General features: G+C 34.8%; 1 protein-coding gene across 1 annotated transcript; it reads left to right on the top strand.

The window, feature by feature from the left end:
• The first annotated feature begins 915 nt into the window (after positions 1-915).
• LOC128244746 (uncharacterized) lies at positions 916-9555 on the top strand. Its single transcript, XM_052962798.1, has 3 exons — positions 916-1186; positions 8564-8805; positions 9058-9555. Exons 1-3 carry the CDS (start codon positions 1136-1138, stop codon positions 9455-9457), a joined length of 693 nt encoding a protein of 230 aa, XP_052818758.1. The 5' UTR covers positions 916-1135; the 3' UTR covers positions 9458-9555.
• Positions 9556-13993: the final 4438 nt, after the last annotated feature.

Below are 13993 nucleotides of genomic sequence, written 5' to 3' on the forward strand. Positions count from 1 at the left end.
AAACGAATATATTTCATCAAATAACATTCAATTCTTCATATCTTATGAAGGTTCTTCAAAACGTTATGCTGCCAATGATAGTTCATGCTGAAATTGTCCACTTTACTAAACAAATCATTCTCGAACATGTTGGTAAAGTCTGTATCTACATAACCACAACTTTTTGTAAGACTTGATGTTGTAATGAAACATATATTCAATTTCAATTATTCAAAAAGTAGTGTATAACATAAACACCGGTTAATATTTTGACTTTGAAATAAACCCAGTAACACAATGATGCATTTAAAAAATTGAAAGCCATTGTCAATTTAATAAAAGCATGACTACGCTGAATTGACTGAGGTAAAAGAAGTTTTATTCAATATGATCATACAAATATGTAGATACATGTTAAAAGTTCAAGCTTGTGAATCAAGTAAGTAACTGTTAAATAAATGAAATAATACTAGAACCTCGTGCTCATTAATTCCGAATTTGTCATTGCTAACTTTTCGTATTTTGGGTCTCAAAATAGTGTTTTCGGGGATGAGATATAATACAAAGCATGCCATTTAATGCCTCAAACATATCCCAACGGCAGACCACTATGATGCTTTTGGGATCATGAATGTCAAGATTTAAAAAAAATCATTGTGTACACTGGGCATTTATTATAGGGTAACAACCAAGTGAGCTAGTTTATATAATGTAGTTGATATTTTACCACGTCCCACAGTAATTTTAAGTCTCATCTTTAATGAGTTCAGACTGTCACCAATGATCAGTTTGAAAATAAGCTTCTATGTGTTGCATATATTTTGTTACTTCAATAAAAGATGTTACGGTTGCGATATGGTAATAAGAACACCAACCGTCTAATCTTTACGGTCGGATCAACTATATGAGATACAATACATGACACATAATGTTTGCTTACGTTAGGCAGACGCTCGCCCTACTGTACGCTATGCAGGTTAATGTACTTTTGGCTTAAACAATTAAAATAGCTATATTCAATTCAAGTTTAACTGGTTTAATTTGCCATACTGGAGATATTCTGACTTTGTCGTCTAAGGCTCGGAGTACTGAAGTGTTCAGATCAAATAGGCGTAATAGATAATATTTCATTTGAAGCTTACCTTTTCACATAATAATGGCGGACGGTTCACTGCTGGGGAATATTGACCCTGATAGAGTCGAGAAGGTAAGCCGTCTTAGTTAGTTATTATCGTATTTGATACGTTCATGTATTTGTTTATAACTTCATGTTTTAATAGTATTGAAATAGAATGCAAAATTAATTTCTAAATATATGCAAAATATCGATATGTTCTCGTCAACTATCGCTAATGAAATCTGCTTTATCATTACTTTAACATAGAGTGGCAAATATACTGAACAAATAAAATAAATACTTTTTTATATTTTTGTTTAACCCATATTTTGAAAAAGCATTTGAAATGATCTGTCAAACAAATTTGACGGATGAACAGTCAATGAAAACATGTTCATAAGTCTTACATGAGTCATATGCTGCAAATATTGCAGTCTAGCGAGCCGACAATACGTCATTCATATTTCATAACGGTGTTTTTCCGTTTTCTTTAATATCCAATTGACATAAAAAAAAAATGGACAATTACCTTTCCTTAAGGTACTTGCATAGCCCGTATATTCGACTAAGAAAGTGGCTTTTTTACCATCAAATACAACACGTATGCTCCTGGCCAGAAGCCTCGGTTTCGTCTCAGCTTTCCCGAGGTCCTGGTTCCCGGTTATCTCCCTAAGACTAATCTACAAGGTGGGTATCAGTATCGAAAGATACCACAATGACAGTGAATAACCTTGTCTTCAGCCAAATACGAATATATTTCCTTGTTTGTAAACAGAAACATTGGTTTATTGTTAATTGTAATCTTTTTTTATTAATATTATTTTGGTTATATATTGAATTAATTATGTCGCGTAAAATATTTGCAAATACGACATTTATATGATGGTACTTTATAAAAAGGCGTTATAGTTGCGAAATGTTAATAAGAACACCAGCCGTAAAATGTTTGCGGTCTGATCAACTATATGTGATACAATACATAACTGAAGGGAGGTAATGCAATCAAACCTATGATTGTTGTATTCCTCGTATTATTGTTGCATGATAAGTAAGACAACATAAAATTGATTAAACGATTACTTTTCTCATCAGGTTAACGTACTTTCCGCTCAAGGGGGTTTCAACTTGAAAATAGCTACATTAAATTTACGCTTAACTGGTTTAATTTGCCGTACAAGAACTATACATCAGCAACAATTGTAACAGAAAACAACTGTTCGAACATAAATAGAATGTTATATATTATTTTGAACTGTTTTTCGTTGTAATACGTAGTACGAACTTCCCGGAAAATTCACACAACAAATAACAGGTTAATTTATTTGTTTTCCCCTCCCACGCCTCAAAATTTGTCAACAAACTAGCGTGGTCATAATCATTACCTGGAAAACGACCTGTCTTCAAGCGCAACATGGTCTATGACAGTAAGATGACTGAATATCCATGTATCATGAAACACATTCTTAAACTAAGTAAATGATTAATATCCAATGCGTACCCGTAACTGTTCTGCCAACACATTCGACCTTTCAAATTTGTATTCAATAAATGGCGGCGTAGTAATTTTGTTATGTATTCATCCCATGCTTAAAATAAAGGGGTTTTTGTTATTGATTTTTTGAACATGGATGCATTTATAAAACTCCATTGATAACTGTTCATAAAACCTTTTTATTAAAATACGAGCGAATAATAAACTATAAAACAAAATTCAGAGAACTTTCTCAACAAACCGGTAATAGAAAATTGACAGCTATAATTTGCATGAGGGGCGCCCCACGGGTAGCGGCGTAAATAACACCCTTTTCAAAAAAGAGGTAATTAAGAAAAAAATTAAGATTCTATAAATGTCGGAAAATAAACAATAAAGAAACAGAAAATTTGTTTATTTCAGTGTAAGATCGTATTTTATTTAACTCGTGATCATAGAAAACCTATATTTTCACTCGTGGATTCGCCACTCGTGAAAATATGTTTACCATGACACTCGTGAAATAAAATACGATCATACACTGAAATAAACACACACCTTCAATATCATGGCCATCAGGTGGGGAATCTGTACAAAAGAACGTGTGATTTGAATGAACTTTCTGTATTAAGTACAAAGGATTAAGGTATATTAAACTTAATAAGGCGGACGGGGTTTCCATGGACAAAAGGTACCTTGCTGTGTTAAGATACGTTAAATAAAGTTCTTTAAATTCCTTGTTTAACCTTCACTTCAGTTCATAAAGCGAATTCCTAGTTAACTTGTACAAATTAAAATAGGTTATTCACATACATACGATATGTCTCCGTTCCAAATCCATATAAATTTTGGTAAAAACAAATTATTTGAAATGACAATGATGTTTCAAACAGGTCTACCATTGTTATAACTACTGTTTTCAGTAAGTGAATCTTTTAAAAAATGCATTTGATTCTTTACGTGTTATCAAAACCATTTAATGGACTATTTTATGGTTTATAAAATGCACTTTATATGCGAGATATATATTTATTTCGAAATAAAGTGTGGCAAATCATTAGAAGTGTTAAGACTAAGTTATTGACTGATGGAATCCTTCAACAAATGTTGATATATGGTCAAACATTGTCTTTTAAGTCTAATAGTTTGAATCAGCGTTTATAACGCGATTCAGCAAAAGGCTGCAGCGTGATTGGTTGATTGACATTATCACGTGATGCTTCCAATGTGTTCAATAAAGGTTTTAATATCCGTCAGCTTAGTATTAGTCTTTGTGGGCGAGTGGATAAAGTTTCTGTTTTCTATTTGTTTCTTGGCTTTATCGGCGTCGATTCGCTCCCTACTAAACCAAACATGTTTATACTTAAATTTTATTTTTGCTGCAATTTCGATATTAAAAAATTAATTAATTTTAATAATAGTGTTTTTATACGCATTACCGGAAAAATCATGTTTAATGCCTAAACATAAGCGAAACCCTTTAATCGACGTTTTTGTAATAACTCTAGGACCACGAGAATAACAAAGAAGACAGATTTCGTTGATCCAGAACAAATTCAGACCTCGGGATTAAAGCGCCTGTTTGTATACTGCAACTACTGCGACAGAAAGGCCGACTTTTTCAACAATATTGGAGTCCATTTTTATGGTCTCGCGTGCGCAGACAAGTACAAAAACCAAAGTCTGGCGTTCAAACTCATCAAGGCTGCCATTGACATGATCAGATATCTCGATATCCCAGCGGTTCATATAAAAAGGGAGGCTTCTCCAAATTGTTCCAAGATGATTTTATTTTACGACAACGCTGGGTATAAGGAACTTTCTTACCAGCCTCTTGATACGTTTTATAGTGGACGGTAATGTAGTGGTGCCCAACACTGGAATTCACAAGTCAATGAAAGTGTATGGATTAAAAGCCACGTAGAACATTGTTAAGAGTTAATTTAGGTCAAAAAAATATAGCTGTATCAAGACATTATTTGACGAAAATTGTTAATGAACGCAAAGTATTCAAGACGAGTGCAATTTACCTTAATCCCAATACAATTTGACTAAAATTCACTAGCGGATAAAACATTACTTTTTGTCCAAATATTTATGAGAGAAAAGGTAATGAAATATGCTAAAAGAGCACCATAACCAACTTTAATTTGTTAACAGTTATAATTCTTTCCCATTGAAAACATTTAAAAACAAATAAACTTCGGTTCTGAGTGAGGGGTGCTTGTCAAAAGGATACGCTCTCTCTAACGTTATATCCTGGACCCCCCCCCCCCCCCCGTGACAAAAGTGTTTTGACATAAATCCGCATAGAAATATATTCCAGAGCATGTTGGGATGAGGAAAACCTAGCTTTAGAATGATTTTATTTGAATACAGAATTAAGTTTAATAATTTATGAAAGCTATTTATCAATGTTAAGTATTGACTTAATGTTATATATTTACATTCGTACTTCGTTCGATTTTCTGAACGATAAAACTTTTAATTTTGCATGAACCGGTCGGCCTTTCATAACCTTTGTAGGCGGAGTTTTGCAAGAAAGCAACGCTCTGATTGGGCACTGGTGAATCACCGTGCATAGAGATCTTACTTAGATCGACTTTATGCTAAATATAGCACGGCACATGTACACAAACAACTGATAAAATGAAACTGTAAATGTGTCACGTTTTGGAAATTTTGACACGTAAAATGTCGAAATGCATTTTTTTCATCATAATAATGATATAAATTGGCTTCATATTAAAGGAGAATATTTTTTTTAAAATATCATAACTTGTTATAAAACAACATTTAAAAACATGAAATATTTGGAACCTGTCAAATTGTAATGTATGTTTCGAGTGAGAACAATCGTCTTAAAGTGTCAATTTGAGAAGACTTGCACATCATTTAACTACAATTTAATGGAAAACATTAAAAGACAACAAAAGAATAGTATTTTGACGCTATTTTTACCTGTTAAACTGAACGTAATCCATAAAATCATCGTGACAACATTTATGATGCCCACTCACATTGGTTATGCATATGTAAAACAGGTGTTAAAATATATCGATATTTTTTCGTGATAAAAACAAGAATATTACAAAGGAAATCTTTATCACCACCATATGTATTACAGTTAATACCGAATGATTAAAAGAATCTTGAAATATTTTTTTCTGCAAATTATTTTTGGACTATTTATTATGCGGATGATAAAGAGAACGCAAAGCTGAAAAAACCAATGGCGATAATTGCTCTTAAAATTTACATCTGCTCTTGCGTTTTGTTCCCTTTATTGTAATTAATTAAAAACTTTTTCTCGGAACTTTCTTAGGTCGAAAAAATAAACAAATGAAATGGAAAAATGTAAAAAGAAGTATTTATTCTTATTTTTTGTGCGTTCATACAGTATGAACGCTCGGCCGCGATTTTGCACATTGTCCAAGAGTCGCTAGCGCGGAGGTTTAAAATTCAAAACTATTGAATTGTTTCAGTTAATTTATAACTGTTTACGTACTCTCATACTGCAGTTAGTGTTCACTTGTTTACGCGCTCCAATACTGCAGTTAATGTACACTTGTTTCCGCGTTCCCATACTACAGTTAATTCAAAATTGTTTATGAACTATAATAATGCAGATAACACATGTTAACACAAACCCATATTGCAGATAATGTACAATTGTTTGCACAAACCCATACTGCAGTTAGTGCACAATTGTGTAAGAACTCCCATGTTGCAGTTAATGCGCAAATATTTATGAACTCTTTTACTGTTGTCGATGCCGATTATGTACACATACGTTTGTTGCAATTAATGCTTAATTGTTTAAACACGTCCATACTGCAGCTAATAAACAATTGTTTACTCACGCTCATACTGCAGCTAATTTACAATTGTTTAAACACTCCGATATTGCAGGTTGGTTCCAACATGTTTTCAGCACGTTTAATGTGCATTATATTTGACCAAGGTGTAAGTTCCGACATGTCTTCTGCACGAATGTTGTGTATAACACATAACCAACGTTTTAGTTCAAACATATGTTCTGCAAGCATTACCTTTTCAGACTTATGACCCTAGTATGAGTTTTAATATGTTTTCAGAACGCATGGTGTGTGTGACATATAGCCCAAGTTTTAGGTCCAACATGTTTTCAGAACACATGGTTTGTGTGACATATGGCCCAAGTTTAAGGTCCAACATGTTTTTAAGCACACAAGATGTGTGTGACATGTGGCCCAAGTTTAAGATCCAACATGTGTTCTGCACGCATTGGATTACAAATGGTCAACGGTTTAGTTTCAACATGATTGTGTTTGACACGCATGATATATGATATAACGCAAGTTTTAGGTCCAACATGTCTTCTGCACGTATGATGACCCAAATTTTAGTTCTAACATGTGTTCTGTACGCATGATGTGACGACTTTGACTTTCAGTTCCAACATATGTTTTGCATGTATGATGTTACTTTGATCCAAATCTTGGTTCCAACATGTGCTCTTAGTAACATGCATGATGAGTATGACTTATGACCCAAATTGTAGTTCAAACATATGTTCTGCAAGCGTGATGTGTATGACTTTGGGCAAAGTACTAGTTTCAACATGTTTGCTGCAAGCGTAAAATGTAATTCATATGACCACAGTTTAAGTACCAACATGTGTGCTGAAAGCATGATGTGTGTGTCATATGGCAAGTGTTATTTTCAACATGTGTTTTGCACTCATAAAGTGTATGACTAATGACCCAAGATTTTGTTCTAATATGTGTTCTGTTCGCATGATTTGTATTACATAATTTGAACCACATTTTAGTTCTAACAATTGTTCTGCGCGCATGATGTGTATGACTTATAATTAAGTTTAGTCCTTAGTGGCAGTCTCTATGAAATCCTACGGGTCTTCTTAGATGCAAAACTGTCTGAAACCAAATGTTTTTTCTCAGTGGCATGGGAAACATGAAAGCCATACGTTAGAGAATATGTGAGAAAGCAATGCACGGAATTAAAATGGAATTTTCCACCGTATCTATATCAATGTCAAAAGAATAAGTCAAGCTTTTGAGATTTTGTTGAAACTTAAACCTTGGTCGTAAGTCATACACATAATTCGTGCGAAACACTTGTAATAATAAATTCTGAACCGTAAGTCTTACACATCGTTCGTGCAGACAAGTTGGTTTCCTCCGTACCCGAATTCCCCCACATCACAAGACCACAAACATTGTGCCAACAAATGTGTTTAATTTAATGTTGTAATGACTTGGCTCCCCCTTTGCCAACACTTTATGCTTAATAAGTATCGGTTTTGAGGGAGAGTGTACGTCAAAAAGTTACGCCGCCTCTAACAACAAATCCTGATACGCCATTAGCCGGTCTAAGATTGCAGTTTAAGAATAGCCTTTGGTTAAATACACTCAATTCACATATAGTTCACGTTTATAAAGTAAATGGATTGCATTTATTGAGGAGCGTAGTATTCATATTAAATTAAGAAAATACATGTAGCAAGTAATTCTTCACCATAGGAGGACGGATCAGTGTTGGCTAATATTGACCCAGACAGAGGGGAGTAGGTAATTCGTTCTAAGTCCAATTACTGTTACAGAATACATTCATAGCTCGTGCTCATATATGTCCGTTTTAGTCGAAACTTCAATTCATTACGCTAACCACATTGTATCATTATCTCGTAAATTCTTATGTTTAAACTTTGTTAAGATTACAACGATTGTAAAGAAAGTTTAATGAACTAAATCTAGGTCAGTCTCGTTGACATGATGTTGCGCGATATTGTGGTGTTGCGGGAATCCGGAGAACCCGGATAAAACCAACCTGTCCGGCTTGTTGACCACCAACCAAATTCACATGGGCTCTGGATTAAAACCAGGGCCGCCTTGGTGAGGAGCAAGTGAGCTAACAACTCTGCTAACTGGCTACCTGATTACATGTTAAAGTCTTTGTTTAAGAATGAATGAAATGTGATTTATTTATTTCAGGCGTTTCAACGCGTCAAGTCCGAGTTCAAGCATCCAGGTGCTCGATTAGTCCGAATCACAGAGGAATTCTACGAAAGTGCTTTGGATGTTGTTCGGAAGTACTTCATATTAGAGGAGCCAGTCAACAAGGCGGTTGGGATGCAATGGACGGATGAGCTTCGCGAGTTGTGGCTGTCCTCCTTCCGGTTGCATCTCTCGATTGCAGCTGTGAATGAGGTGGACGGTGATATAATGGCAATCAGGTGAGCAGGTCAGCTATTTTGTTAAAAGCAAATCCTGAAGGATGTCCCACTAAATTTGAATCGGGGAGAGTCTGTATCATTTTTAAGAAGATGACCGGAGCAGCCATTGTACATGCATGTGTGAGCGGTATTTTGTTGCCGACAAATGATTTTGGTTTTACTTTGTTAATTTCAAACATAGTAAATGCTCTGACTTATTAAGTTGCTTCACGAGAAACTGGTATTGATTAGACATGTCTGTTGATTTACCAGGACTACGAGAATAACTAGGAAGACAGATTTCGTCGACCCAGGAACTTTCCAGAACCAGGGTATAAAGCGACTGTTCCTAATTTTTAACCACTGCGACCAAAAGGCAGACTTTTTTAATCGATTTGGCATCACGGAGGCGTTACATTTCTACGGTCTCGGGTGCGCAGACAAGTACCAACACCAAGGTCTGGCGTCCAAACTCTTCAAGGCCGCCATTGATATGGTCCGCTACCTCGACATTCCAGATGTTTATATAACAGGAGAGGCTACATCGAATTACTCTAAGAAAATTTACGAAAATGCAGGATTTGTGGAGCTTTTTGAACAGTCCTTTGCGACGTTTAAGGTGAAGGGAGAAGTGGTGGTGCCCAACACGGGAATTCACAAGTCAATGAAATAGTATGCCCTCAAAGCCACGTAGATACCACATGTCCAGCTTGGTGACCACAATTTACTATAATGAATTAGGCTAAAAAATTAAATAGAAATATAAATGGTTATCTTGGTTTTTACTTTTATCAAGATTTTATTTCAAATACAATTTTTCAAATACAATTTATATGTTCAACGTTACATGCATGTTATTTAACAATACATGTATATTGACAGAGTAGCCAAGTTCCTATATTATGCATAACACTAGTTTCAACATGGTTCTCACTCGCACTTACATGTACAATACACTTCCCAAACGCGCATTTAATGCAGCGGTATTGACACAGTATTTTTGATAATATTTTTGAAGTGTATTTTCTCGCGATAAGCGTATGTTTCAGGACAGAAAGTGCATAAAGCGATTTGTTTTGCAGAAGTATACGATTAATTATGCCCTTCAAGGGTATTTTACAGGACTAGGATTGTACTAAAGCGACTTTTTTCAGCATTAAAAGTGCATTTAGTATACACTTGAAGCGCAATTTTTTTCTAATGCGGATTAAATACAAATTCAATACACTTTTTCGAAAATATTTCATCGCTTCTAACTTCTTTGATATCATTCCATATAACAATGCATAATTAAATTGACCACATATGTTTCAACTTCATATGTATTCTTGCTTTTTGGTTGACTACATGTAGCTGTTGCAACATAATTATACATTGCATCCAGCACAAAACTAACTTACGTAACAATTATTTTCTTTAAAATAGCATGTATATAATATCATATGATGATTAAATGCCCAATGATATTAAATAAAATAGAATATAGAATTACAACATAATTTGTATGTGTCACAAAACAGAAATTTAGTTTAAAATGGATTTTTTTTTTCAATTTTAAGCAAAAATATTTGTACATACCTTATTTTTTCTGAGTGTAAAAGCATAACTTTTCAAAATCGAGGTCTCTGGCTTTTAGGCAAACACCCTGTGATGTGATATTTACTACAAAACAACCACATGTTTTTAGCTATTAATGTCTTAACTAGCATTGTAAACCAGTAAAAGGCCATTTTCTTTATACTGTTATAAACAAACATAAATAGTAAAAGTTTAAATCACAGGTATGTGGGCGTATACAACATAGTGTATATCTGTCTTTAAGAGAGCTAAGTCGCCAGTAATAAATCAAAACAATTGTTGGCCAATACAATTGCAATCTTTTGCGGGATAATTGCCTTGAAGGTATATTAAATGACAGCTTATTGTTGTTTTTCAAAGTAGAGCGACAAATTGTATACGAGCATAATGGCATTTCGAAATGATGTCCTTCAATTTGTATCCCAGCCCAGTAGGTTCTGATGTTTTATTTGGAATTGAGAGCGGGCTAATATTACAAACAGTGAAAAACATCATTTGTATATAACTCATACATCTCTATACAAATGAAATAAAAAATGAAAAACTTTGCTTTAGTATCTGGAAAATTTCCAAAATCCGCTCTGGCGACTGATCAATTAAGATCAGTACTTGATATGTTATGAGTATTCTTGGAAATGGTCACACAACAAATACATTAAATAATTATAACGTTGAGAAAGAGTAGATATAGTTATAGGGTTGCCTGCAACCACGAAAAGAAGAAAATAAAATGATATATTACTTAAAAAAATAAACAGATTTACATATTAATAAGATATAAATATATACTTCAAAAGCACACATTCACATTATGAAAGGTTTACCATTAATATACAAGAGCACCGACTGTCACACAAGATGCCCGTCCTTAATAAAGGACATCAAGTTTGGAGGTAAGTGGTTGTATGTAAAGCCAAATTACAAGAGCAGACAATGTAGAGATACTGTTTGGCAATTCAGGAGTCATAACTTTAGAGAGACTGATAATCAAACCTGACCAAGATATTCTGCCCATTTACATTCTGACACAATTCGGTGATCATTGTACAAAGGCTCCTAAAGTCATTGATCAAACAAGACCACGTCAACGTAGTTTCTATAATTAAAAGGATATAACTCTCAAGTGACTACAGTAATATAGCTGTTTATCAAATTTGTCCAAAATATTATGCCCATTCTGACTGAATTTGGTGGTGATATGACAAAGGTTTCAAAAGTTAGTGAGTGGACAAGACCAATTTTAGGTAATTTCAATAATTAAAAGGCGATTATTCTTGAGTGACTTAGCGATATGGCTGGTTATCAAAATTGCCCAAGATATTATGTCAATATATTATGAGCGTAAAGAATACCGGAAAAAGCCCGCCCATACGCCTGGACAACAGCAAAACCATATGCCCGACCATACGCCACAGGTAAAACTATTATACGTCTCATTTTTTATTAAATGGGTGTATAATAAGCAATAATACCGGGTGTATCATGAGACACGATACAACTTCAGCAATAGCTATATCTGGTATTTTCAAGGTAGAACATGGTAACAAGAGCTGTTATAAGACAGCACGTTCGACTATATTCTGCTTAGTCCATGCCATAAATAACTGAATAGCATACGTTATTGATGAAATATGTGAATGACGAAAACAAGGTCTATCAGTTGTATCCATAATCATATGGAGATAACTTATTTCATCTTTGAGATAAGATCAAAAGCCTCAATGTTATGAAAAACTTTAATCAAATTTTCAATCAGTGGCTAAATTTGTTCTAATTATGTAGAATCATATAAAGATGTCTAACTTAATTGATTGATGGCTATTTACACTCATGTAAAGATTAAAGCCAATTAATAAAATGTATTTCAGATATAGCCATAATTCAAAGCCGAACAACTTTAACCCAACATTCTTAATCAGGGATCATAATTTGTATTAAGGATCGTATTTAGTTACATAACTGTATTCTTCGGTGGCCCTTACACTTGTGTGAGTAACCAAGTCGACTGAAATAATGTTTTTGAGATATTGTCACAAGTCCTACTGTGCCAACAAACATCAACCAAATTTTCTAAAGAAATCCGGGGGACATATTTGTATTGAGGACCATATAAATTGGACTCACTTGATTGTAGGACGGCCTTGACAAACAACTGACTTTTGCAATATGTGTAAAAATCACCTGGTACAAACATTATAATTTAGTACATAATAAATCTGGCTGATGTCTTAAGTATTACTTGATAGTGTTTGGTTAATTTCACCAGGTACCGACCAACATTAAAATACTGAAGGCTTTGGTACCTTGTGGCGTTAATCCCATAATATCATTCAATGTCAGCTTTAAACAAAATGAGTAGAGATGAAAACTTAGGCTTACTTTCAGAAGATGCATTTAACTGACACTTTAGTCATTTAAATTAACATTCTCACCCACTCAATGGTAAAACATCTATAAAAAAAATCCTTACTTTAAAATAGAAACAAACATTTACTCTTACATTTACCCTTCATCAGCTCAAAATGGTAATTGATAATTTGGTTCAAAACAATTCTCTCTTTTGATGCATAAAAGCTCTATATTTGGCATTCTTATAACTATCATTTAAGACAGTCAGGTCCTCACTAAGTTTTAACACTAGTACTGTATAAACAAACTACAACAAATCATATCCCCAGTATTCATTAGCTGTTCGAATCCTGGAACACATGACTAACGGCTGCACTTCGGCGTGGAGTGGGTCGTATGGGGTCGACCATGGCTCTGGTTGACTCTGCCCTTTGGGTAGGGCGTTCCTCTACATTCTCCATTGTAACAGAGTCCGTCCCGATGATGCTGATGTCCTGTTCTTCAGCCAACAAATGGAAATCTTTAATATAATACTTATATTATAAAAGGTGTCACCACAGACGATGTTGTTAAATATATAAAGGTTTGCCAGCTGCATTAAATGGCTGCATTATGGCATGACCCCTACACATCCCGGTGTCAACATCAAGAAATAATATCCTCTTTGGTGAAAGGTTGGCACCTCCACCATTAGACCACTCTTATTATAGAGCTTGAGGCGGAGTGAGGCAGACATCAAGACCACTCTCACCTTTTTGGTGTTAAAATCAATGACCAATTAGGTGACAGGCAGATATACATGACATTAGAGGTGAGCGGCAGACACTTGTACCACTTGAATACGCTCACCCATGTAGGGCTCATATCCATGTCCACTTAGGCGCCATCCAAATATCGGCACCGACTACCACTTGACCACTTTTCGCTAGTGGGGCTCGAATCCATGACATCTAAGGTGAGAAGAAGACACCTAAACCACTTGACTACTCTTACCCTTGTTGAGCTTAAATTCATGACCAGTTAGGTGACAGGGAGATAGATATCTGTACACACTACCACTTGACCACTCTCAGCCTGGTGGGGCTTGAACCTACAACCATTGAGGTTTTAGGTAGACACCTATACCACTTGACTATTCTCACCATTGTGGGACTCAAATCAATGATATCTGATGTGACAGACAGACACCAAGAGTGAATACAGCTACACCACTCTCATCCTGATGGAGCTTGAGCCGATGAGAGGTAGATACCTTTGCCCGTACATCACTCTTGACCTGGTG

The sequence above is a fragment of the Mya arenaria genome, chromosome 8, assembly GCF_026914265.1.
Source record: "Mya arenaria isolate MELC-2E11 chromosome 8, ASM2691426v1".
Classification (NCBI taxonomy): Eukaryota; Metazoa; Mollusca; class Bivalvia; order Myida; family Myidae; genus Mya; species Mya arenaria.

Bases quoted from the DNA above. Each gene is read 5' to 3' on its own strand.
- LOC128244746 (XM_052962798.1), top strand. From the start codon at position 1,136: ATGGCGGACGGTTCACTGCTGGGGAATATTGACCCTGATAGAGTCGAG. The intron at 1,187-8,563 runs GTAAGCCGTCTT...TATTTATTTCAG, and splicing joins ACCCTGATAGAGTCGAGAAG to GCGTTTCAACGCGTCAAGTC. The intron at 8,806-9,057 runs GTGAGCAGGTCA...TTGATTTACCAG, and splicing joins GGTGATATAATGGCAATCAG to GACTACGAGAATAACTAGGA.